This window comes from Myotis nattereri, assembly GCF_964212035.1.
Source record: "Myotis nattereri genome assembly, chromosome: 2".
Taxonomy (NCBI): Eukaryota; Metazoa; Chordata; class Mammalia; order Chiroptera; family Vespertilionidae; genus Myotis; species Myotis nattereri.
The window spans coordinates 124938594-124966023 of NC_138076.1; the positions used below are offsets into that span (position 1 = coordinate 124938594).

General features: G+C 45.5%; 1 protein-coding gene across 3 annotated transcripts in view; it reads left to right on the plus strand.

The window, feature by feature from the left end:
• PRMT8 (protein arginine methyltransferase 8) overlaps positions 1–27430 on the plus strand; it is a 91787-nt gene that overhangs the window by 44729 nt on the left and 19628 nt on the right. For 2 of the 3 annotated variants that reach the window (XM_081082364.1, XM_081082363.1), the window contains exons 3-7: positions 4324–4479; positions 6623–6686; positions 19348–19490; positions 20336–20423; positions 27077–27192. In XM_081082364.1, coding sequence (XP_080938490.1) covers positions 4324–4479; positions 6623–6686; positions 19348–19490; positions 20336–20423; positions 27077–27192 — 567 coding nt within the window. The remainder of the gene's footprint in view (positions 1–4323; positions 4480–6622; positions 6687–19347; positions 19491–20335; positions 20424–27076; positions 27193–27430) is intronic. The other variant, XM_081082365.1, reaches the window with a different exon arrangement.

A 27430-nucleotide genomic window follows, 5' to 3' on the forward strand; every position in this document is an offset into this window, starting at 1 on the left:
GATAACATTTCCTGACTTGAATGATTAGCTCAGCATACTAATCAGAGAAGATAAGAGAAAGTTATAATTCTATATCTCTCATAAATACAGATACAAAAATCTGCAACCAAATATTAGTAAATAAAGCCCAGAAATATTTAAGAAGGTAATACATCATGACAAAGAGTTGATGCAACATTTGAAAGCAATCTTTGGAGTTCAATACATTAACACAATAAAGGAGAGAAGTGGTAATCATATCAAAAAATGTAGAAAAAGTATGTGACAAAATTCAACACCAATTTATGATAACAATTCTCAGAAAATTAGAAATAGAAGATAACTTGTCATTGCTTCTTGGTCTTTTGGCTAAGATCAAGTGTAGAAGATAATCTTTCAGTCTGGTAGAAGAGTCTGGGAGAAGACATTTATGGAGAGGCCACAGCTAAAATTATACTTAATGGTGACATTTGTATGTCACTAGAATAAAGGAGGGATGCCTAGCATATTACTGAATGGCCATCCTTGCCAGTGCAATATAGCAAGGGGAAAGAACAAGAAATAAAAGGCAAGATGGAACGGGGATGCAGGGACACACGCCAGGTCCAGGGCATAGCTGCTGTGGTCTCCGCTGTTCCTGCGGCTGCCAATGAGGGATGTGCATGTGGCAGGATTCCTTTTATTTGAAGTTCTTCAGTATCTATTAAAAGTGATTTACTTTGCTTTCTGGCCTCTCATCACACCCCCTTCTGTTCAAGGCCGGACCCCCACACGCGGGCATTTGAGACCTTGTGTGGTTGGAGGACAGAGACAGGCTCTCTGGTCAGGGTGTTTGAATGTCTTCAGGAAAAAAACTCGCATTGGGGGGTCTTGTTCATTTGGGAAATGGTATGATATTTATTGATTGTGTCTATTGCCAATGTTTATATCCAATTCTAAGGTTTCTGAAAACAATTCTTATCTTTGCTGCTCAGAAAATGTTTTCTGAAGACACCAATTCACTAAAAGCACTGAAATGTGCAACGTCTGTGCTGCGTGACAGTGCAGGGCCACTTTCCCTACTGAGGACTGCTAGGCCAGCTGGGAGCTGGAGTTGGCCTGGTTGAAGGTGGGCAAGGGGAGCAGATTCAGCATCGCTCACTAAGTTTGGGTAGGACTCTGATGATTTGTTCACTTTAATAAAGACAGATTTTGATTAAAAAAAAAAGGAAGGAAGAAATAAAAGGCATACTGATAGGATAAAAGAAGTGAAATTGTCTTTGTTCACAAGTGACAAGATTTTTTTTTTTTACATAAAAAAACTAATGAATCTACCAAAATATCCTATTGGAATTAATATGTAAAGGAGCAAAGCTGCAAAGTACAAGGCCAATATATAAACTAACAATTGGAAAGTAAAAATTATAATATGTTGTATACAGTGCCATAAAATAGTTAAGAATAAATTTATTAGTAGTTTAAAAATACAAGATCTTTATACTGAAATCTATAAAATATTGCCAAGAGAAATTAAACAAGACCTAAATAAATGGAGAGCTGTATTTGTGTTCTTGGATTTTAAGACTCAATATTCCTAAGATATCAATTCTCCCCAAATTGCTCTATAGGAGTCAGTGCAGTCCCAACCAACTCCAGCAAGCTATTCTGTATAAATTAACAAACTGCTTCTAAAATGTATATGAAAATGCTGAGTCTAGAAAAAACAAAATAATCATGTTAAACAATACCTAAGTTGGAGAACTGACATTACTTTATTTCAAAGTTAATATAAATCTATGGTGATCAAGTGAGTGTTGAACTGGTATATTAATGGAACAAATCAGAGAAGACACGCATATATAGTCAATTGACTTTTACAAAGGTGGCAACATAATTGAAACAAAGAAAGGATTGTTCCAAAGGATCTCCTCCATGAAACTCAGTGGGGAAAATGAAGCATGGTGCTCGAGCCATCTACTTGTATGAAGCAAATGAACTCACATCCCTAACTTACACTATGTGTAAAAATTAGTTTGACATGAATTGTAGCCTAAAAGTAAAAGCCATAACTATGAAACTTCTGGAAGAAAGCATAAGAGAATATCTTTGTGACCTTGGGGTAGACAAAGAATAGGCAGGGCACAGAAAATTCTAATCATAAAAGAAAAAACCAATGCTCTCCAGTTCCATACATGCTGAAGTAAAATACCACATGATCTCACTCATTTATGGGTAATAAAGACCTTTATAAACTGATGAACAAAAGTAGATACAGAGGCAGAGCAGCATGGAACAGGCTGTCAAACTACCGAGGGAAGGCCAGGGAGGGTTGGGGGTGGGGGGGTCGGGTAAGAGATCAACTGAAGGACTTGTATGCATGCATATAAGCATAACCAATGGACATAAGACACTGGGGGGTAGGGGAAGCCGGAGGAAGGTCAAGGGGATAAAAAAACAAAAGGAGACATATGTAATACTTTAAGCAATAAAACAAAATTAAAAAAGAAAAAAACTAAAAATATTGGTCTTTATCAAAATTAAATACTGCTTTTCAAATGACAACATTAAGATAATGAAAAGGCAAATCACAGATTTGGAGAAGACATTCACAATATGTACATCTGATAAAGGATTCATTTCCAGAATATATAAACTCCTATAATTCAATAAGGAAAAGCAAATAGCTCAAGAAAAAAAAATGAAGACACTTCACAAAAGAAGGTATATATGAAGAGTTCATAAACACATGAAAAAAATTATCTACATCAATAGCCATCATGGAAATGCAATTGAAACTACAATGAGATACTAGTTTATATCCACTATGACAGCAATTTTCAACTGGTGTGCTGCCACAAGAATTTTTAAACATGCAGTATCTGACCTCTATTCCCTTAGATTGTCAAATAAAAAAAATGACAAGAGCCAACACAACAATAGCTGTCCAGTGTGAATGAATCAAAATTACCTATTTTTTGTAAAATCAACAAAAAATATATTTTTGGGTGTCCCACGGAATTTTAGTAATTACTCTATTTGCACCATGAGATGAAAAAGGTTAAAAGTCACTGCACTATAATAACTAACATTAAAAAGACTGATAAGTCTAATTGGTCAGCATGTAAAGCAACTTGAGTTCTCATGTATTGCTGGTGGGATCATGAAATGGCACCACTATTTTGAAAAACTGTTAGGCAATTTTAAGTATAATTAAACACCTACCCTAAGACCCAAAACCCCACTTCTAGGTATTTACTCAAAGGAAATAGAAACATGCATCTTCAAAAATGCTTATGTGAAAATGTAACACCTTTATTCATAACAATCCAAATACCCATCAACAAGTGAATGGATATGGTCATACAATGGAATACTAGTCAACAACAAGAACAAGAATAAGAATGACAACAGTAGCAACAAGAAAAAAGGAACAAACCTTGGATACATGCAAGAAAATGAATGAATCTCAAAATCTTTGAGCAAAAGAAACATACAAAAATGTACATATTGTATGATTCAATTTATATGAAGTTCTAAATCTGGCAGAAGGAAGCTTTGGTGATCGAAATTAGATCATTGGTTGTCTGGAGTGGGAGTGAGGATTATTTGCAAACAGCCACAAAAGACTTTTTGGGGTGATGGATACGTTCTGTATCTTAATTATGGTGTGCATTTGTAAAAACTCTTGCACTTAGTTATACTTTTGAAATCTGGGCTTTTTATTGTACTCAGGTTATACTAAAAGCTATACTAAAATTATACCAAAAAATTACAGTTCTATTGGTGATGACTTAGAGTGTTTGCTGGTATCTTGAATAGATGAAGACCTCTACCTCATCACCATACACAAATTAACCATGTTCTCCTTGGGCTGGAGGCAGCTGTAATGGGTAATCTAGTTTCTTTCTTACCACAAAGCAGTTAAATAATGGTAGAAAAAGGAATATGTTTTCTTTTCCTAAAAGCAAACAAAAATAATATACACACCAAAAGCCTCCTTTAACAACTTGTTCAATGACACAATTCTCACCATGGCAGGAAGTTCTACTTCAGGCATAACTTGAGTCTCTTATGCTGCATCCTACTAGTACTTTCTTTTGTTTCTTGGTAAATTGGAGTTTTCCCAGGTCTGGACATGAGTTTCTCCTTTGATAGTACAAAGCTATCTTGAGCAGAGTTTTAGGGCTGGAGTTGTTTGTAACGATGCAGGTAGCCATTAGTCTAGCTGTGCCACAGTACTCTTCTGTGGCTTGCCTAGTGAAGATCCTTGAAGAATCTGGCGAGACAGTCCTGGGGCCCGTGACCCTGGCGTACTCCCAAGTACCTTGAAAACATTGACACTGACTTTCCTTTCCTTCCACACAGGAAATGCTGAAGGATGAGGTGCGGACGCTCACTTACCGGAACTCCATGTACCACAACAAGCACGTGTTCAAGGACAAAGTGGTGCTGGACGTCGGGAGTGGTACCGGGATCCTTTCCATGTTTGCTGCCAAAGCAGGGGCCAAGAAGGTGTTTGGGGTGAGTATGCCACCCCCAACCCCCTCACGGTGGCCTCGGCCCTTCCTAGTACTACAAACCCTACTCTACCTCTCTGCTGAGGTCACACACTCAAGGGAAAAATCAAGTGTGCCCCTCAGGAGGCAGGACAGTCTTCATGGCTCCCTGTCACCTGGCATCGCTCCTTGCCCTGGCGACTGCTGACATTTACAGAGGATTTTTGATTTTACAGAAACCATTTCAGTGTCATCAGTGCCTCACAATGCTTGAGAGGCAGTGCAGCATGATTACACGTGTGAGCTCTGGCCTGAATCTCTGCTCTTCTACTCATGAGATGTGTGACCGTGGGCAATTCACTTCTCTGTACCTCAGTTTCCCAAATGTATAAAATGGACATGAAAATAGTGTCTTGCCCATGGGGTCATTGTGAGGCGTGAAAAGTTTAATACATATGTGAGGAGCTTAGAACAGAACCGGCATAGGACAGCCGCTCAGTGTTTATCAGGATAGTCGGGACAGGGCCCTAGGAGATAACAACAAGAAAACCTCCTGCTTTGTCCTTTAAAGGGCAATTTGGTAGATCTAAATTCTGCTGCTCTGGCTGCTGCAGCCTCTCTGGCTAGAGATAGACGCCGACCCTCCGGGAATCTCCTAGCATTCCTCTGTGAAAAAAAGGGATCCATGCTGCTGGCTGACATTGAAAAAATGCAGTGGGTGTAGAAGTGGAAAATTGGAATTAATCTTAATCAAAATTCAAGTTATAATAAAAAACTCACAGCCTTTTCACAGGCGGCCCCTTTGCAGAGGATCCCAGGCAGCTGGGCAGGTTTCAGTGGGGCCTGATTCTCTGTGCATTTCGCTGGGTCATGAGAGCCTGTCTGGAGAACCCCAGGCTCCTGGGTTGAGTAGGACCCTCCAAATCCCCTTGGCCAACCCCCTTCAGCAGGAACAGAATTCCTCCTTCACGCTTGGCCTGGAACGCACTTGGTCCTTAGCTGTAGAGGGTCTTTTGGAAACCTGGACCAGAAAAGCTATAATGCACTCAGCTGAGGCATGTGGTTAGGGTACAGGGCCAATCTGATGCCCAAGGTCAAGTCCTGTCATCATCACAGGTACTGCCCTCCCCACCTTTCGGCTTCCCTTGACAAGGCCCTGCTCACCAGGGTGGAGGCCTCCTGTCCGTGGCAGACTCCACTGCCAAGGAGCTCACACCACCGCAGAGCGGTGAGACTGCATGCTGACCCCGGAGCGCCTTCCTCGCAGTGCTGAGTTAGGCCCTGATTCAGCCCCAGTCTCTGCTAGACACGGGGGGAGCGGAGGGCTGCACAGGGAGAGGCAGGGCCACCTGTCACCGCCTTCCAAGTCGGCTGGGGCTTCCAAGTTGGCAGGGGCTCCGGCCAAGGAGCTGTCAGGAAGGTCCCACCAGGCGCCTTCCAGCTGTGGTGACTGGTCCCAACCTGGCTGCCTCCCGCTCTTCTACTATAACAGCTCTTTTATAAACAGCTCCGCCGCAGTTAGCCAGGCTTCTTTCAGGCTGGCTCATTTCACAGTTCAGTTTCTCCTGTGCCAGGCTCCCCCTTCCACCCACAGCTCTTCTCCAGTAGGGAAGCTGGGATGGCAGGAGAGAGGGAAGAGAGAGAGGGAGAGAGAGAGGGAGGGAGAGAGGAAATTGACAGAGACAGCAGATGGAGACAGTGAAACTGGGAGACAGATGTGAGAGAAATGGAGAGAGAGAGACTGGCCCCAAGGCCCTGACTTGGCATTTTCCAGATATTCCCTATCCTGGAATGTTCCAAGTTTAACCAGTGAGGGCTGGGAGCTGGTGGTGGTGGGAAGATAACATCAAGGAGGCTCACAGCACCTCTGGTTGGTCCTACATGCTCTCCCAGGAGGACAGTGGCTGTGCCACCTCATCCAATGCCTTCCTGGTCAGGAGAGTGAGGTCTGCCAGCACCTCCCGAATCTCCCAACTTAGACACGGGCCTCCATTGTGAAGGCACCCCACAAGTTGGGAGGGCTGCATTGTAGTTTTTAATCTGCCACAGGTTAGCAGTGACAGCTGTGGGCACGTTACTGCACCCCTGTAGGTCTCAGCTTCTCCGTTCCTTAACTTGGTGCTGGTTGTATTTTTGATGCATTGCTCCTTTGTTCTGTGCCTTTCTAGATTGAATGCTCCAGTATTTCTGACTACTCAGAGAAGATCATTAAGGCCAACCACTTGGACAACAGTAAGACATACCTCCATGTGTTTTCCCATGGATAGAGGGGGCTTTTATTTCCTCACTTGGGTGGCATAAGAGAAGAGTACAGAGCACTTGGTTTTGGGGAGAAGGAGCCCAGCTGTGGTCTTGGGGTTCTGAGGTTCCCAATCTCTGCCATGTCAGCCAAGACACGTTTGTCCCAGCTCAACTTCTTTTGAGCCCAGCCTGTGGCTAAATTCTTGGTTGCCATGCTCTCTGCTTGGCCCCAGCTATAGGCAGTTTATTGAATTTTGAAAAATGGCAGCTATTCCTCCTTCTCCTCTTCTCTCTCTACAACACCCAGCCCCCATCTCTCTCCATCACCCATCCAGTAGAGTGGATGTGGTCTTCTACTGCCACAGACCCTGCTGCTCATGGGGCTGCCTTAGCAATTGGTTGTCCATGGAAGCAGGACCTTCTCCAAGCTGGAGTCTGATTATAGAAGTGTATTCCTTTCCTTCCTTTCCCTACTCCTTTCCCATGCATCACAGCATTCTCCAGTCCCTTCCCTCTGGAGCACATCTTCTACACACTCATGCCCCGAAATGCCCCTGATTAGAAGGTGTCCTGTATCCTTTATCAGTTATCTGTCAACAGACGGAGATCTAGTTGCCAGGCCCCATGTTGAGTGGGGCAGATCATGCAGGGTTCACAAACTAGGAAAACAAGTTTCTAAGGATGATGGAGGCCTTTTGAGAATTTTAAACAAAGGAAAAGCATTCTCTATAGAAAATGGATTGGGAGTCCTCAGCATACGGATTTTATTTAAAGCTACACAATGAGGTCACTTAGGGATAGAGGAGGAAAGAAATGGGCCAAAGATAAGGCTCTTGGGCATTTCAACATTTGGAGATCAAGCAGAGAAGAGAAGATACATTAGGTGAGGTTGGTGGACATTAAGGAGAGAGGAGTACCATGAAACCAAGGGAAAGAGGAAGTGGTCAACTGTCTCTTAGGGGATGCTAAGAGATCCAGTAAGATAAGAACAGAGAAGTGGTCACTGACTTAGGCTACATGGAGGTTACTAGTGCTCTTGCAAGAGCAGACTAAGTGTAGGGATAAGGACCGAAGTCCACTTAGAGCAGGTTAGGGAGAGACTGTGAAGTGAGGACTACAGATAAGTCTTCTTGCTGTCATGGGGAACAGACAAATGGAACAGGAGCTACAGGAAATGTGAGATCAAGGAAGTGAGCTGTTTTTTTTAAGGACAGGAGATATGAAAACATGTGTATGTTTCAATGGTCCAGTAGAAAGGGAGAACAAAATTGCAGACACAGGAAAAAGTAAATTCAGGAGCAAGGTCCTTGAGAAGGTAAGAGGGCCTGGGATGCAAAGCACAGATGGAGGGTTGACCTTTCTCTTGGAGTAGAGACAGTTTAACCACAGTAACAGAGGGAAAGGGGGGAGTGTGGGTCCAAATGGAAGTGGGCCAATGGTGGGAAACCTTTGCTTTGTTGCTTCTATTTTCTCAATGAAGAATGAGACAGTCATTGGTGGAAAAGAACAGAAGGGGAGAGGTGTTAAGTGTTTTGGGGAGATGAGAAGGAATAGAATGGTCTTTTGGAAGGAGGGAGGGAAAAGCAAACACCATGGGTAGTGGGGATGGCTGGGGGCCGGCAGCCTTGTTAGAGGTGTGTGGACATAGCTATGCAGTGAACTCAGTGTTCCTGCTGTGCTCAGCAGCCTGGGTGCAGTGGAGGGGACAGCTGCTTGAGTGGGGCCCTGCTGGGAGGACACAGCAGAGGGAGGGAGGAGCCAGAGTTACAACAATAATGAGCCTTGAAATCTGCGCTGGGTGAACAAGGAGGTGAGAAAGTGAATGGGGTACAGGTGGGTGACTGCTAGTGAAAAGGCTAGGGGTGGTGTGTGAGCAACACTTATGGGGCCATGAGCAGAGCCAACATCCAGAGGCCTCTTTCCAGCCTGAGTAGAGGAAGTGTTGCTCAGATAAACCAACCTAGGGCTTGCCATTCAATACCCCTGTCCTAGGGCTGGTCATTCAACCTGTCTTGGTTCAGTTAGGGGCCACATCTTTTCTGTACACGCCTCAGGGAAGTACTTGAGCTGGGTAGCAGGGACAGAGGTGACCTCCCTACTGGCCTACTAAAGATGGCAAAAGGAAATGGTGAATTTTCTCTGCAAAGGTGACGCAACCTGGCATCTGCGTGTTTTCACCTGACCTCCCTTTCCCCAGCTCTGTGAAGTAGGACAGGTGGTTTCCCATTTGACAGATGTGGAGACTGAGGACAGGAGACATGGGGCAGAGCCTTTGGTTTCAGCTCTCATTCTTGCACTCTTTCCTAAAGTTGATGTGGAAGCTCAGTGAGTGCCTGCCAATTCTGAAAATTAAAATTAAAATAGATGTAGAGGCGGATTTCCTGTCAGGGTTATTGAGTCTCAGCCCTGGGCTCTGAGGGGCCTTTAAAGAACATTTAACAATTTCCCTACTCTGCCCAGGTTTCACTTTCACAGGGATCCTGCCCTCTGAGGGTCTGCCCAGCCTCTTACTCTTCGCCTGTGTCTATTGCCACCACCTCTTGGAGTCTGAACTGCAGCCTCTGGGCTCACCTCCTTGCACTGGCTGGCAGAGGGCCACTGCCCTGCACCGTTGGTAGCAGAATGTGGGGTGGGAGCGACTAGCAGAAGCGGAGAGATCTCTCAACTTTGGGAGGAGAGCGGTCTGGCTCTGAAACTTGCCAGGAAAGGAACTGCTCATCTCCTAACCACCCCTTCTGATTCACACTTCATGGTCCCCACCTCCCTTCCCTGCCTCAGACTCCTATAACTTTTAAAATTCCCCTCCCCTTCCTTTTTCTCTTCTTTCTTGTAGCCTGCAAAACATTCCAATTGACAAAAGAGGTGCAAATACAACTGTGGGTTTTTTAGCCATTTGAGAGTAAGTTGTGACATGGTGCCCCATCACCCCTGAGCACATGAATGCACATGGCTACAAACAAGGACATTTTCTTATATAAACACAGGGCAACCACTGAAATCAGAAGGGTAACGTGAATACCTTGTCATTATCCAGTGTTCAGATCCCCATCACATCCTGCCGGTTGTTACCATCACACCCACAGCAAAAGGACTCAGTTCTGGGCACGCGCTGCATTTGTCAGCGAGTCTCTCTTTATTCCAGGCTGGGACAGACTACTCCATGTGGTGGCCTTTGACCACAGGCCATGTTCTGTGGATGCCCCTCGGTTGGGCTGTGTGTGTGACTCTTCCTCAGCGACGCACCTGCGGGAGCAGCAGCCCACGCTGGTTCTCCTTGTGCACTGGCAGGAGCATACGGTTTGGGTTTCCTGGTTCCTGACAGCATTGACTTTGACCATGTGGTTCAGGTGATGTCTGCCAGGCTTCTTCATGGTCAAGTTGCTCTTTTCCCCTTTGTAGTCAGTAAGATTTTCTGGGACAGGTACTTCGAAACCATGTAAATATTTCATTCCTCATCATTCATTTCCCATTTTATTCAATAGGCTGTATCTATTATTGTCAGTACTTACTTTGATTCTCAAATTGTCCCTGATTTGGTCACTGGAGCATCTTCAAGCTGGTTTCTAAATCCCTTTGACATGCCTCCTTCACTTCCTGTGAGCGTTCTCGTTTTCTGGCACCGATGTTTCAGGCTCACCTCGTACTTTCCTCGCCTCTGTTCCAGAACCAGCCTTCTCTCCAAGCCTTCATTCCACTTAGTGGACAGTGGCATTTAGAAATGAGGACTCGGGGCGAGGTGTGCTTCCTGACTTCAGGGTGCGGATGCTCCCAGGGCTGTCTCAGAAGAAAGAACGTGTGTGTGTGTGTGTGTGTGTGTGTGTGTGTGTACATACACACTTACCGAACATGCATTTCTACATCTATCTGCACATATTGTCAAGTATGAGTCCATCTATCACTTCCACTTCTAATCCAGCACCACAGTGTCCAGTATTTATTGCCCTTCCCGTTCCCATGCTTGTGCCTCATTTCTCTGAGGGTGAAAACTCTGGCTCCTGTTATTCTGCATGTGTTTATGTCCTGGATCAATCCCTTGTGTGTAAACAACCTCCCATTGTCAGCACCTCCTGCCCCTGCAGATGCTTCTGTCACCCAGTGCTGGACTCTGACACCCTGTGCCAGGCAGCCGCCCCCGGGGCACCCTCCCTTCCCTGCTCAGGCTCCAGTTGGGGCCCTGCAGCCCCCCTCCCACACCAGAGTGCCCTGCTCACCCCACTCTGGTTCTGATGTACTGTGCTGGCTGCCCTTTCTGCTCAAGCTTCAACACCTCACGCTGGACTGTTGTGGCATCTACACCCTACCCCTCCCGGGGCAGCATAGAGGTCTGGTTCGCTCAGCCCCACGTGATGGCTTTAGGATGGACTTGTTCCATGCTTCCTTTGTTGATGGCTCACACTTGATTCTGTCATTGCAGCAAAGCCTAAGAAGGACAAACCATTGTCCTCAAGTGACTAGCTAGCCCTGTGCCAGGTGCCCCGTCCGTGTTCCTGCCCCTCACACACAGGGTCCTGTCAGCTGCACAGCTCGTCCAGCCGTGGCATGTGAACTAGAGAGAGGACAGCTTAACTGCACAAATGCTTCCATGGAAATGCTTTTGAAATGCTGTGTCAGCCAGCATTTGTGTGTGTCTCTGGAGTGTAGGTGTAAAGACATAAATAACAACACAGGACATAAAATACCTGCCACCCAGCATCAATCAATCTCGCTCCCTCTCCACCTCCGCACAGCTCCTCAGGATGGATTCTAAGCATGCAGCCGCGCACCTCCACGAAGCTGTGCAGCGGCCATGCAGCCCTCACACGGCTGCTTCCACATGCGTGGCCCCCATACAAGCCCACAGCCTCCTCTCTGACTTGGGCTCTGACAACTATTATTTCCTCTCTTTCTCTGCCCAGGAAACCAGTGGGCTGCTGCGATGCTTAAAAAGGTAGAATCATTTGTGAATGTTGACTTGGGAGCTCAGGGATTGATACAATTTTTACAGTTCTAGAAACAAAATAAATAGACCCTTTTTATTTCTCAGAAAACTAAGGAAAGAAAGCGTATCTCTTCTTCCTCTTCTTCTACTGGTGCACGTCCTAAAACACACCTGTCATGGGTGGAAGGGGCCTGAGTGTAGCATGACCAGAATGGCAATGGACAGAGAGGCCCCTGCTACATAATGTCAGGGGGGCGTCGGCACATCGCTTCACCTTTCTCCGCTTGCTCCATGTAGAGGAGATATGTCCATGAACAGCTTGCAGGGGTGTTGAGGGATTAGAGATTTGGGGCTTTATGAGGAGTAGGTGCCTAACAAAAATGAACTATAGGTGCTTTCAGGCTTAATGTTCTACACTTTGGTCTTGGTTGACCACATAGCTCCACGGCTTTTGTAGATGCTGCCTGAATTCTCTGCTCTGCAGTGGGCTTCTGTGCTCTGCAGTCATCCAGTCGGGGATGATCCCTCGGACGGGGTCCTCACCCCGTCTTCTGAGAGCCGTGATTGTTAGAAAGCACTGCCTTCCACGGAGAGGCACTCTGCTCCCCGGGGGCTTCCCGGTGCTCCTTTGGAGCCAGATGGAGTGAGGAGGCTCCTTCACATGGTTGCCTTCCTCCCATATCTCTGGGTAACCCCCCGCCCCCAGTTCCTTTGCCCTTGGTGCTGGTTTGAGTCACCTTTTCTTCTGCCCATGCCTCCGTATCTCTCTCACACTTGGACCGTCAGGCTAAGAAGCACAGCCAGGCGCCTGGCCCAGATGCTGCACTTGGAACAATGTGGCTCCAGTTCCATTAGCAGTTACGGGAGAGGCCATGTCACACTGGTACAGTGTCGGAATCAACTACACTTGCCTACTGGCGTGCTGTAGCTCCCAACCTGTGTCTGCTCCGTGGATGTTTTGAATCCAGACTGAGTCCCACTCTTATTTCTATTAAACATCACGTTGTTAGATCTGGTCCTTCCTTACAGAGCATCACTCTCCTAAGGTCATTGTTCCCTGCTTGGTGTTACTTGTATATTGGATAGGTGCCCAGGGGTGATGTGGATGCTTCCTCAGGCTGGTTCTCATTCAGCTCTTAATCTGAACCTTGGAATTCAGTCAGGAAGCCAGTTATGAATGCACACAATAGTTTGTCACCTTTCCCATAAAGATATCATGGAGGTGGGATCTGGTCAAACTCACTCTCTGTGTCTCTGTTTCTTCATCTGTGAAATGGGAATTATAGTGGCACATACCTGATAGGGTCATTGTGAGGGGCACAAAGTTCCTGCATGTAAAACCATGGTGTACTGGAGTGGGCTCTACAGGCTCCTAAGGGCTGGTTGTTAAATTGTCAGTATTGTTAAATTTGTGGGATGAATGAAGTCACTTTGGTGTTTTGAAGTTGGCCACAGTGGGAGTATTTACACTAAGAAATCAGCAAATGCGAAAATCAGGGCTTCTTTCCTGGAGAGCCAGTTGTTAATTGTCTATGAGCATACCACTGTGTACAGTACAGCAGTATCTGGAGGGCAGTAAGCAGCCAATAAATGTGAAGTATTGTTATTATTACTTCATTTATTAACTTGACCGGTAACCCTGTCAACAGAAGATGAGATGAGTCAGCTGTGAAGGTTTTTAATGAACTTGTACTAGTGCTCTTGGCATTTGTGACTTCCTTTCCAAACTGCTCCAGAGGCCAGTTCACAGTCTTAGGACTGGGTTTCCTGCACCCATTCCTTCAGGCATTAGTGTGCAACTCTCCAGGTCCTGTGCCAGGCGAGGGGTGGGGGTAGGAGGGGTCAACACAAACAGGAGACACAAGATCTTTGCCCTCATGAAACTTAGCATCTCACAGAGAAGGCAAACATCAAAGCAAGGGAACAAATAATATCACAATAGAATTAAAATAGTGAAAGCACTTAGAAAGAAGCATGTTAGAGTTGTTGAGAAAAATGGGCATCCACTTTCATTGGATGGTGGCAGTGGCTTACTGGAACCGCTCACCCCACCTTGTGAGCGATTCTGTGCCTCTCTTCCCAACCTGCCGTGAGGGACATTGTGGTGAGAGCTGAAATCAGCCACGATGGAAGTATTTGCACCACAGACATCAGCAAACACTAAAAATCAGGGCTTTTCCCCTCTCACAGAGCCTGTTGTTAAACATGGAAAAGTACAGCACTGGAAAGAGGACCTTTTTCTGAGTAAGGAATTGAAGCTGAGGCCCAAGAGATTAAGAGAGGTCAGCATGCTAAGAGTAGAAGGAAGAGTATTTACACAGAAGGATTGATGGTACAAATTCCCTGGGGTGGGAGACACGTTCTACCCGTCCCATGTATAATTAGTGAATGAAAGCTGGCATGCTTTCCTGAATCCCTGAGCCTAGGGGAAGCTTTGCTGCCTTCTACATTCCCATTGATTTCAACCACTCTGTCTAGTTCCATTCCCTTCTTAATTTCCTCCACGTTGGCCCAGCCCACAAAATCATCTGCATGTGGCCAGTGTGTCAGGGATCTGCCCCGGCTGTATCATGCTAGGGGTTCTAAGTGGTCGATGATAACTTGGGGTAGGGATGAGTCCTGGCATGGGTTTGATTACCTGAGTGTTAGTACAGCCAGTGCCTAGGGAAGCAGATGTGCCAAGCAGGAGCTCTGGCCAGGGAAGGGCTCTGGCCAAAGCTGAGAACTCCAGCTAAGCCGACTGGGATTTCAGCCCTCAAGGGAGCCAGAGCAGGCTAGGACATGAAGCCAGACAGATTATGCCCGACAAGGCAGAAGCTCAAGCCCTATGTTCTTGTGTGAATAGAGGACTTGGGAAGAGAGAGGGGAACCATATTTAAGTTTCTACTATACTGAGTATAGCTAGCACCTAGGCCTCATTGATGCCACTCCATTACGGGGTCTGTTTCCTGCAGGATATATCCCAAGTGCCATCAGATATTGAGGGTAATGATGTTGGTATTCTATTTCTTCCATAGAAGAAATATGGGTGGCTTACGAATATGGGTGGGTTTGACCTTGTAATGGGTTTATCCATGTAGCTGGACCCTGGAGAAGGTGAGGGTGGGAAGCCAAGGCGAGCTGATGGGTTCTATCTCTATGATGATTCCCCCTCTCCTCACCCTAGGAACCAACCCCACCAGCCTTTTAGGGGGAAAATGGGTTGTCCTTGGTCTTCTCTGATTTCTTGTGGCATGCACAACAATCCCATGGTGAGTTAGATAGCCTGATCATTTGCAGATAAAGGAAGGGAATCTCAGGGAGGTTGGTGACTTGTACCTTTTGATTTCTGTAAACTCCAGTTCTCATTAGACAAATGGAACAATGAAATCAATCTCACAGGTTCCTGTGAGGATTATTGAGACAATGCATGTAAAATCACTGTGTAAGTTTCTATTCAAATACTGATAATTTTTTTGCTATCATAATTAGGACTAGTTTAAAGATCTTTTGTCTCTGAATTCAATACCCTTTTTTTCCCAAAGTTGCTTATTCATTCATTCATTTATTCATTCACTCACAAGCTTTGAATGTTTGTGAGAAGTCAAGTGCACTGCTAGATCCTGGAAATAGGAAGCTGAAATACTACTAAGATGAGACCATAGGCTAGAGGTGAGTCAGGCCCTCAGAAGGAGCGAGGTAGGCAGTATGGTTGTTGCCAACATAGGTGTGTAAGGAGCATGGCAAGGGCATGGAGGGCAGCGGGTGGCTGTGCTGAGATGGGAGTGGCATTAGGGAGGCTCCACTGCCTCATCACGTGCTCCCTGTCCTCCCACTCAAGACCCTCATGCTCACTCTTCTGTGGGACAAGATCTGTTTTGGGAAACAGTAAGGAGTCTACAGTGGGGAGACCACTCAGATGGACCTTGGGGGGTCCACTGACTCTCATGAACATATTGGAGGCCCAGATGAGATCAGACTGGCCTGGCTTATAAAACAACAACAACAAAAGCATCACAAAACAATAACAACAACAAAATAAACCTAAACGGTTAAACCAATGACCGTGAATTAGAATGACTACATTTATGTAATAACCATTAAAGACAAAAGGAAAAAATAATCTCACTAAAAACAACCAAAAAAAAAAATTTGGATGCCTAATTTGTAAACTCGGAGTTGCAGGGGGGAAATCTCCCTATTTGGAGTTTATTGCCTCCCGTTGTGCATCTAATTATGATTAATCATTCTAAACTTTACAAGCTAGGGTTCTGTCACAGCTAGTGGAACAAACTCTCCATCATCCTTACGGAATAAAGACACAGCTCGAGAGAGTGACCTCAAAGCAACCTTGAGTTGACACAGTGTTTGTGATGTGGGATCCAGATTAGGAGTGGGGCTCTGCAGCCCATTGCTGCTCAGAACCCTAATATCAGCGCCTAAGATCCCCTTTGAAAGGCTTGCCATGAAGCAGGACACCTGTAGCTGTGTGTACATGTACAGTTCTTTGAGTCAACCCCATACCATACACTGCCCAGTAACTCCTAATTAATTGCCATAGAGGGGTAGCATTTTGCAGATTGGGAAACTGAATCTCGTAGTTTAATTGTTGGGTGAGACTACCCCTGATGACACCAGTGGGCAATTGTATTTGGGTCCGTAGAAACAATGTGGCCTCTTTTTTAAAAAATCAGGCTTGAAATTGATGCAAATTGAAGTCAAACTGGACATTGCAGCCACTGGTTCTTTATTGATGTCAGTTATTCCCCAAACTCTCCGAATACCTTACACATACTCAACACATATTTGAAAAATCAAAGCATTTTGTAGCTGCAAAATATCTTAGGGATTTTTAGATTCAACCTTCCTCCTTCATTCATTAACTCCATTCCCTGGAGTCTAGTCCATGAAATAGTCCTGGGGAACCTTGCACTAGGCACCCAATGAGGAAATCAAGGCCCCCCCAAAGAGAAACTTTAATCAAGGTTGTCAGCTGGAACAAGAGCATAAATTGTCTGCCTCCAGGACTCAGTATAAGGTTGTGCAGGTTGGGCGCTGCACAAAAGCAACTGGGTGAGGGGATAACTGGGGTGTGAAATCTAGTCCACAGCTGGACTGAAGGGAGGTGTGTCTTTTTCCTTTCACAAAGGGACCATCTCTCACTGCACCAAGTGGAGGCCGCGTCTGCTCGGAGAAATGTTTGGATGCAGAAGGGCAATGTTTAATGAACAGAGGCCCAGATTGCTGAGTGTTTTATGGGTTAATTGATTCCTTCTGCCTTTTTGTAAGCAGAAACGGAGTGCTTTTTGCTGTTCTGTGATCTATTGTCTCTTCGTATTTCTGCATCTTTGTATCTATTGGAACAAATGGTTAAGAGGGCTAGTGCTGAGAACAGGGGCAGCATTCACTCACTCTGGGGGCACCCAAGGAATGTCCCATACATACCTACCTGTCAGAGTAAACCGTAAGTCCTTGTCTATTTCTGCTGCTTGCAGTCCTGCTGGAGTCTAGTCCATGGAATAGTCCTGGGGAACCTTGCACTAGGTGGAGGTCATGGGGCACCTCAGTCAGAAGTCTTCCTGGGCCACTGGGAGACTATGATCTAACGCATTCACTCATTCACTCACTCACTCATTCATTCATTCATTCACTCACAATCTTTGAATGTTTGTGCCCATGGAAATGTGCAGACATTAGTGAAGAGCCTTCAAGAAATGTGCACAGAGAAAAGAAAGGGAGGCCATTGAAACACCTTAAAAATGTTTTAAAAGCCGAAGCCGGTTTGGCTCAGTGGATAGAGTGTCGGCTTGCGGACTGAAGGGTCCCAGGTTCGATTCCGGTCAGGGGCATGTACTTGGGTTGCGGGCATATCCCCAGTGGGGGATGTGCAGGAGGCAGCTGATCGATGTTTCTCTCTCATCGATGTTTCTAACTCTCTATCTCTCTCTCCCTTCCTCTCTGTAAAAAATCAATAAAATATATTTTAAAAAAAATGTTTTAAAAAATAAGACCAGAGAGGCTTTGCACATAAATAACTAAGCAGGTGGATGAGGCATATTTGTTAGTTTTTTTTGTTTTTTAGAATAAGAAATAAATTAGGCACTCTATTTGCATTTTCAAAAGCCCTTTACTTTGTCTTCTGGTGATTTCTCTTGGTGCTTCCTGGGCCCTGCCCTGGGCTGAGCTCCTGCTCGTAGCTCCCAGAGCCCCCAGAGAAGCAGAATATTAATGCCTACTCCTTCCACCCCTTCTAACCTTTTGGAGAAGACCAGCCCTTCCTGTTCTTACTCCCTAGGGGTAGGGCTTCTGAGCAGCAACCAGGAGGGTCACATGAGCCTGAGCCTCATTTGAGAATGACCTGGGCCAGTGTACATCTGCCAGGTGTCTGATTCTTTACAGAGGAGGCCTTATCTGATTAGGCCTTAATTAAATACCAGATATTGGAAAGTAGAACATCATTAGAGGTTGCTAATGGGCACTCCATCACCCACCTGCATTATCCACTGTGAAGACAGGAAATAAAACCAGTGACCCGTGTGCCCTTTGCCAGCTAGAAGCCTCCAAGCCAAATTAATTTTTGTGAAACTCAGATTCAAAACAGATGTGAGTCTGGATTTTGTTTTTATAACTCCCGAACACAGGTCATTGTTCAATGTTCACAGCAAAGCTCAGGCAATGTGTAATTTTTCAGAAGATGGTGCAGAAAGAGGGTTTCAGAGCATGAATATGGGTAACCTTCCAGAGGAAATGTTTAGATGGAACCAGCCAACTGATACATCATCCTGTCAACTTCACAGCGGCATCTAAGAGAGCTTTTGCTTTGATCTTTATAACAATGAATACAAAGAGAGACCCCCAAACTAGATGTATGTGTATGTCAAATGATCAAAAACCCAACTAAGAAGTTCCTCCTGCCACAGGTCTTGGAAAGTCTTGGAAGTGACTCATTAGCAAAAGCCACTTAGAGCAGGGGCTTTATCGTGGCCCATCCCCTCCGCCTCTCTACGGGCTGGTCAGCAAGGGGGAAATGTCAGAAAATGTCTACCTTCTGCTGGGGCCTGGCTCTGAGCCTGGCCTTCACATGTGTTATTTCATTTCATCAGTACAACCACTAAGTAGATGTTCTTTGGGGCTGTTCTTTGGGGAATTGGAGTTTGGTTTGGTCAAGTAACTTGTGGAAAGTAAAACAGCTAATAATGAGAATATCCAGCACTTACCAGTAAACCCAGGTTTGTCTGACTGCAGAGCCCATGTTCTTGTCAAAACACTATGTTGCCTCCCTCATGGACCCACTGGTGAGGGGGTGAATCTGGTTGTGAACAGATGCAAGAGCAATAGAGGAGTCACCCCAGCCTTCTCTGGGTTTGAATCATCATGGAGTCTAACACAGGGTGGGGGTCATAAGAAGAGTGTTAGAGTCATGGCATATCAGACCTGGGCCCTATTTCCATGGCCACATGTAACCTCTCCAAGCCTCAATTCCCTCAGTTCTAAATAAGAATAAAGTGTTTACTTCATAGAGTTGTTGGGAGGATTACTAGCACATAATATGGTGCATGTCTTGGGCTTAGTCCACCGCATAGTAACTGCTCAATACATTTTAGGGAGAAAATGTGCAAGTAGCTTTCAATTCCCTTAGTATAAACTAGCACGGTGAAGGGTGAGTATGTCCCACCCTAAACGTAGAATCAGAACCAGGCTAAAACCCATAGATCGAGCCCTGCAAAGTGTGGCCTTGGGGTTCATATTTTCCAGTCATCACCATATTTAAAGGTAAAGTGGAAGAGGTGGAGCTGCCTGTGGAGAAGGTAGACATCATCATCAGCGAGTGGATGGGCTACTGTCTCTTCTATGAGTCAATGCTCAACACGGTCATCTTTGCCAGGGACAAGTGGCTGGTAAGTGTCCTGCATGCTCTCCGCTTATTGGTCTCTGGCTACCTTTCTGTTCTAGCCCTGGCCTACAGCCTAGAACAGGCATGGGCAAACTTTTTGACTCGAGGGCCACAATGGGTTCTTAAACTGGACCGGAGGGCCAGAACAAAAGCATGGATGGAGTGTTTGTGTGAACTAATATAAATTCAAAGTAAACATCATTACATAAAAGGGTACGGTCTTTTTTTTTTTTTTTTTTTTTAGTTTTATTCATTTCAAATGGGCCGGATCCGGCCCGCGGGCCATAGTTTGCCCCCGGCTGGCCTAGAAGAACATGAGGACTTGGCCTTGAAGATAACCTCTTCCAGTCACCCCTCTTTAAACCAGGTCTGCTTCAGGGGCAGAATTATGGTCCCTGGGCCCAATATGTCTAACTGTCACAATGTTCTTCTGTAGGTCTAACCTTGGCTTCTTTCACCACAATTGAAACCCATTCAAGGTTGTCAAGACAAAAGTCTATTCTAGTCAACAAATACTTAGGGTGGCATGGCTGCCAGAGAGCCCAGAGTGCTTCTGCCCTTGGCTTCTCCAGGCTGAAAGGTCATACCACCTTCCACTGTTTCCCAGTGGACTTACCTTCTCCCGCATTATTTGCTCTGTTGATTCCATCTGAGTCCCTCAGTTCTCCTTACTCCAAAATAAAAAGTGAGCATTGCCAGCTGAGCCCTAAATGGCCAAGGTGATGGTCTGCTGACTGAGAAGTGTTGGCAAGGGGCTGCCTGTCTGGTAACTCTATGTGCAGTTCAAAATGTGATGTCTTTGTCAGGTGAATAGATTACGAGACCCATTTCCCCACAATTCATCAACAGAAACCTGGAGGGCTTATGTTTCCAGACCGGGCAGCTTTGTACGTGGTAGCAATTGAAGACAGACAGTACAAGGACTTCAAAATCCACTGTAAGTCTCCTTTCATTCTTTGCTGGGCTTCCCCCCCACCCCACCCCTTTACGTTTAGGGTGGGAGGCACATCAGGGGGCCTGAGATGAGCAGCTAGTTTATAAGCATACTGCTATGTGTGTGGAGTTCACCTGAGTCTTTCTGGATTCTTCTCTCTGTAATGTTTTCCTGTAGTCCCAAAGGTGGCAGGTCTGCAGAGAGAAAATAAACTACATGGCTGGTGTAAGGTAAATGTCCTGGGGGAGAGAATAAATGCAATGTTAATGAAAAATAAGTTAAAGCCACAGAAGCTGAGCTTTGCAAAGAACAGAGGCCACGTGGCTGGAAGTCAGTAGGTTAGTTATCCCCAAAGTCACCACAGGGCTCAGAAATGCCGGATCTCTAGCCAGGCCAATCATCCTGACTCCTGCCGTCATGCTGCTCAAACTTTCCAAAATGATATCCACTCTCTTTCATTAAGTACAATATGTATTCTCCTCCGAGGTTCTTTTGGGGAAGCAGTGGGGGTGGGAAGAGATGGAGATTGTACGTGTGTGTGTGTGTGTGTGTGTGTGTGTGTGTGTGTGTGTGTGGTGGGAGAGTCTCATATCCAAATCTGTGTTCATAATACTTTATCAGCTGAAAACTTGTTTTCTTAGATTAAAAAAAAAAAAAGCCAAATAATACCTTCATTGTTTTATCTGGTCCAAAAAGGACTGTTTTGTTCTATTTAATTTAAAGGATAAAATTTCTCAGTGACAAAATCCTGGTCCTCAACGAGGTTATACCAAACCTCCTAACCTTTCATAAGGTTAGGAATGGCCACATCTCCCCAACCAGAACTAAACACGACAAAGCAGCAAACACCCCTCATACAAGTAACACGCACATAATTCAGCCCAAAGCAAGTGGCAGAAACTCCAGAAGTCCGACGAAGCCAGCAGTTCCTGCCCCTCCAGTGGTCCAGCCCTCTTTGGCAAGATGACTGTGGAGGGTCACAGACTGAGCAGATGAGTAAATGCTTCCTGCCGTGAGAGGCTGAGACTCAATCGCTCGGCTAATTGATTCACAAAATGCCTTTAATAGCTGTTAGTGCTAAGGCCACAGCTGGACTGTGCTATGGAATGTGTGTGTTCACACCCTTCTGGAAATATAACATCAAAGCGTGATGTTGAGGTTCAGAAGAAGACAGAAATGGACGGTTGTTTGAGGCTCCGTGCCCTCTCTCTTCAGCCAGTCTGGCATCATTTCTAACATTTGACAGGATTCAGAGGTAGGGTGGCCTAGGTTAGATGGTTATGCTTTGAGGTCAGCCAGCCTTGGGTTCAAATCCTCCCTGGGTCACTTTGAACCAATTACCTAACATCCTTGAGCCCAAGTTAGAGATAATATCACCAATCCCGTAGACCTGTCATGAGGATAAAGTGAGATGATACATATTGAAGGACAGAGCAGTTCTTGGTGCTCTGTGGCACCAGACTGGTCTAGTCTCTGAACTGTCGCTCACTAAGCCCCTTTCTGCTCCTGGCTCTGGCTGACTGCTAAGTTTTCTGGCCTCCAGTGGCTCAGAATCTGGGACAAATGTGCTCTCATGGTAGGTTGCAGAAGCAACTCAACAGTGAATACTGATCAAATGTATGTCTAAATAGGGCACATTTTGCCCTGGAGCTGCATTATGACGCTGCTCTTGGAGTTCTTGCTGTGTGACTGCACCGAACAGTGCTCTGAGGAGAACCTCCAGGGCAGTCTTCATTCTCACGTGCACTTAAGTATTTATTGAGCTCCGACCCTGGGCACAGCTCTTTAAGGAACTTCCACATGGTTTAAAAGCAAACATATCTTTTCCTCCTCCTTCGGTGGTGTTTGGGGACCTCTGGCATGTGCACCTTTTAATGAGCAAGTGAGGCCAGAAGAGGAACGGGCTGGCCCTGCGAGGTACTAGGGGCACTATGGCTACCCAGGTGCCAGCCCAGAACTGGCACTGTCTGTTGCAATTTTCATAGCTTCTGGGAAAGAAAAAAAAAGAAACGCAGCCCCATTTTCTCTTGTGGAATGCTTGCTCTGGAGTATGAAGAAAAAAAAAACACAATACACACACACACACACACACACACACACCAGAAACAAAGATTAAACACACATTTAAAATCTATTTAAAATACAGTTAAGTTTTCTATTTAAATGTGCTTTTAAATGATATGCTTTCGTTTTTAGTAAAGCAGGCAAACCCATTTAGAAATCAGTTTCAAATAAATGAAGATTTTGGTTACTCTGAGTTCTAAATAAAAAGTAAAGCACAAAGGTTGCTGGTTGCTAAGGGAACAATTGTAAGCAAATTTCATTTGGCTTAAGAACCAGCTAAAAAAGAAAGATCTGAAGTGGGGCAGGAAAGTGAAACATGCCCAGTCCTTTCAGAATATAAATTGTTAGGAAAACAGCTTCCTTTCCTCTCCCCTTCTCTCCCCACCTTGCCTTTCTCCCCCTCCCCTCCCTCCCATCCCCTCTCCTCCCCTCCCCTCCCCTCCCCTTCCTCTCCTCTCCTCTCCTCTCCTCTCCTCTCCTCTCCTCTCCTCTCCTCTCCTCACCTCTCCTCTCCTCTCCTCTCCTTTCTCAACCACATGCAACATGGGAACACAAGAATGAGTAAAATATAGAACCTGCTCTCAGTTTGCTTACCGACTACTAGAGAAGATAGAAAGTGAGACAAATGACTGGCTTACAGCTTATACTAGGCTCACAATACATATTTTGTTGAGTGAACGAATGAGTAAACAAATGAAGGCATAAAAGTAAACCACCGAGGAATATGGAAGGCATACTGTTTAAACTTGAGAAAGGAGTAATTATTTTTTAAAAATTCTACTATAATTTGGCAAAAGTAGAGTTATAGACTCTCAAATTTTGAAGGAACCGTGGTAAGTATTCTGTTTGAATTCTTACCCAGTACATGAATCCCAACCAATACATGAATCTACAAACTGCTGAGAGTCAGCGGGATGGATACTCGCTTCCTGGCTTATGAGAAAAGGATGAAAAGGAAGGCCTCCTGTTGAGCCAGGGCCTCCTGTTGTGGGGCCTGCAGCTGCAGGGGTGGAGGGCAGGACCTCTGGGAGGACTCGGTTGCTGTGCATGGTTTCTCCTCCACTTTTACCTCCAAAATCCAGAGCTCTAGCCTCTGGCTCTGGCCTAATTTAAACAAGGAGTTGACTTTGTTCCTAAGAGCCTAAAATATATAAAACTATTGTAAACACCTTTTCTTCTGTCTAGAGAAGAAAGCTGTCAGTGCCACCTGGTGACATTTGCTTTGTTCTCTGAGGCTGTCCCATTAGCCCCAGCAGAGAAACTCAAATTGCTGGGCCAGAGTTGGGAGGGAGGATGGAGCTACAGCTCTTGCCAATGAAATGTGAAATTTGTTCTCCAGCACTTCACATTTCTTCTCCTCCAGCTGCTTTTGAGATTTTCCCTTTATTTTGATATTCATCAATTTGACTCCGATGTGCCTAGGTATGCTTTTAGTTGTTTCTATTCTGGTTGGGGTTCCATGGAATTCTGGGACCTGTGGGCTGACGATTTCATTAGTTTAGGGAAAATTTCAGCTATTATCTCTACAAATATTTTTTTTTCCTGACTGATTCTTTTCTTCAGGGACTCCAATTACACATATGTTAGAAGTTGTTAGGTATTGTTTCATTGATCTTGGGTGATCTATTTGTTCATTTTCCAAAAGAATAGCAGAGATAGATGAATAATATGTATTCCCAGGAAAGAATAGACCTTTTTCTCCACTGAGTTACTAAAGTGGTGATTTGAGTCAACTTAGCATGTAGTTTTCAAGGCCTGGGCTTCACTGCTGCTTCAGTTATATTCATTGCACCCTGGTGCAGCTCTTTTAAAGAGTTTGTTTCAATCCTTAAACAAAAGTTCACAGATCCTTCTGATGTTATTTTTTAAATCACCAGAAAATTAATAGCAATATTTTCTGGTAGTAAATGGACCTTACTCCACATTCACTCATTTGGTAGATAAGACAGACTTGCAATAAAAATTAATCTGTTTGATTTACATTATCTCCCATCCCTGCTCCACTTTGTTCAAGGAGGTTTTGGGAAATGAATGATCAGCAGAAAGGAGAGGGAAAAATCTAATGTCCTGGCTGATCTGTCTCCTGGATAACTGAAGGTAGTATAGTCTAGCTGTGGACATAAGACATGAACTAACCCCTGGGCGAAAACAAAACAAAACACCTAAAACATAGGATATTGTGAAGCAGTATGGACACTAAATATTTGGGAATGAAGGAGCATTATATGTGGGTCTATACTGAGCCAGAAGCTACACGGTAAGTACTGAGGATACAGGAGGGTCCCATGGTGGGGGATGGCTGGAAAGGGTTTGTTAAAGGCCGTGAGACTTCAAGCTCACCTTTGAAGGACTGCGAGAAATTTTAAAGGTTATCTAACACAGAGTTTCCACACTGTGGTTGGAATTGCCTGTATAGATTTGGAAAGTTACAGCTTTTGAGTCTGGAGGTTCTGAGTCAGTAGGTCTGGTTTGGGCCCAGGTATCTGTATTTTTAAAAGTGTCCCAGATGATTCTGGAACACAGAACTAGTGAACCAAACTCTTCATATTACAAACAAGCTCAAGGAAAAGGTTGATCTGCCCATGGTCACACAACTCTAATGGTGGCAAAGCCAACGCCCCAACCATATAGTGACAACCACCATCTGTCAACCTCTCTCTACAGGCACTGCCTTACACTCTGTATGTTTATTATCATGTTTAATCCTCATAACAACTGAAGTCATCATCTCCATTTTAAAGAAGAAGAAAGCAGCTCTTTGAGAGGTTAAATTCTTGTGAAGGTTACACAGCAAATAAGTGGCAGAGCCCAGATTTGAACTCCAAAGCCCAGGCCTTTTAACTATTACATGCACAGACTCTCTCAGGCATTTGCCCAGCACTTGCGCTAAATTCGACTTACGCCACAGCCGCGAGGGAGTAAGAGCAGGAGCGTGGCGCAGGCTCTTAAGGAAGGATTCCAGACAAAGGCAGTGTGTCTTGGTGAGAAAGTTTCACCTGGGGAGAGGATGGGTAGGTATTTCCAGATTCTAGAGGGGAGTCTGGCGCATGTCCTGTTGCCGACCGAGCAGCTTCCTTCTCAAATGCAGGTTTCAATTGGGAATTTGGCACCAGCCTCGGGTGATTTAATGGGGTTTGACTGGCATCTTATCCTCAAGCCAGACTTTCACAAGTGCTCACCCTCTGGGAGACGGTGATGTTCTCTGCCTCTTCTCCCTGTGGAAGATCTTTATGTGCCTTAGAAAAGCATGAGTCAAAGGAACACAGCTCTCACTGGCTGTTCTTTGTTCCCTCCCCACACACCCCCTCCTCCAAACATATCTTAGGGACATAGTTCCCTAAGATACCATGTATTTAATGAACATTTTAAAAGATTTAATCCTGAAAGATATTAGGAAAAAGCATCTCTCCTTCAATGCCTTTCTAAGCCCGTCTGTAAACGGAGAGTTCAGCTGCCTAGTAACTGAGGCCTCTGCAGGCCACCCTCTGCACTGTGCGGAGGGGAAATTATATTCCCAGTGCTGTCACATTGGCTCAGTGCAGCTGAACGGTCAGGGGACAAGCTGGGATTGTCCCCTAGTGCCACTGTCTCCCTGATGAGTGACACTGGGCCTGATACTGCATGTGAGCCAGATGCCAACTTCTTCCAGCCCTAATTCCTCCTCTGACATATAGAAGTATCCATCCTCATGGGGTTTCCGGGGAGCTGAAGTGAAGAATCTGGCCTGGGCTTGGCGGTCATTCAATGATCACAATGATTATCATCATTTAAGGGTGGTCTTAGGCCATCAAACTTGCATTCATTTACTCACCAATCCTGAACCCTAAAACTTTCTTTCAAAGCACCTTATGAGCTGCCCAAGGGGCCACCGAGCACCACTGGGATGGTGTGTGCCCCACCTGGGGGGTATTTCTTATAGGAGAGCTCCTTAGTGAGAGCATCATGGCATGTGAGAGAGGTAGAGACTCTCATGGACACCCCCTCATTTTGAAGTTAAGAAAGCTGAGATTCAGGGACCTTAGGGAGTTTGCACAAGGCTTAACCAATAAGTGGTGGTGCTGAGATTCAAACTGTAGCCTCTTTCACTTTACACACCCATGTTTCTCTCTGCTGCATTGAAGGTTCAGTGAGTGGGGACTGGAGAAGGGAGAGAGATGGCCATCCTAGGTGTGTAGAGTGACTGGAGCAAAGGCACTGACATAGAAATGTGGGTGCCAGTAAGAGAGTTCAGAGGAGATTCTGCTAGCTCAGAGATGGGGACAGGAAAGTAGGTGTAGGAAGACAGGTAATTTGGATTCTATTCTTAGGCCTGTAGCATTCTAGCTGTATGACCCTAGAGAACTTTCCCAGCCTCTCTGAGCTTTAGTTTTCCTAACCATAAAGCAGGACCTGTAACGTAAGATAGTGTGAATGAGCATTTGGCACATTGCAAAGCTCTCCACCCAGAGGAGCCATTCTGCTGCTATTCTGATGCAGGGGAGCACGGGCTGGCCCTCACCCTCTTGGGCATGCCATGCTCTGGTACTCAGGAGGGTCTGGAAGACTTCTGGGGGTCCTGCTGCTGGCCCTCATGTGTTGCTCTGTTCCCTCAGGGTGGGAGAATGTCTATGGCTTTGACATGAGCTGCATCCGGGACGTTGCCATGAAGGAACCCCTGGTGGACATCGTGGACCCAAAGCAAGTGGTGACCAATGCCTGTTTAATAAAGGTCTGCAGACTCATCTTTCATGGGCCTGGATATGCTGGAAACCCAGCTGTCCCACCCTGTGGGCATGCCGGGAACCCAGCTGTGCCACCCTGGAGAGTGGTGGGCCTGGAGTAAGGCATTGCCAGCTCCTGCTCGGCCCCGGCCTGGTGTCAAGAACACCTTAGTCAGAGCCTTTGGCATCACAAGATGACCAGTCAAAAAATCATATGGAGAGAAACTGGAGTCCACAGTGGCACAG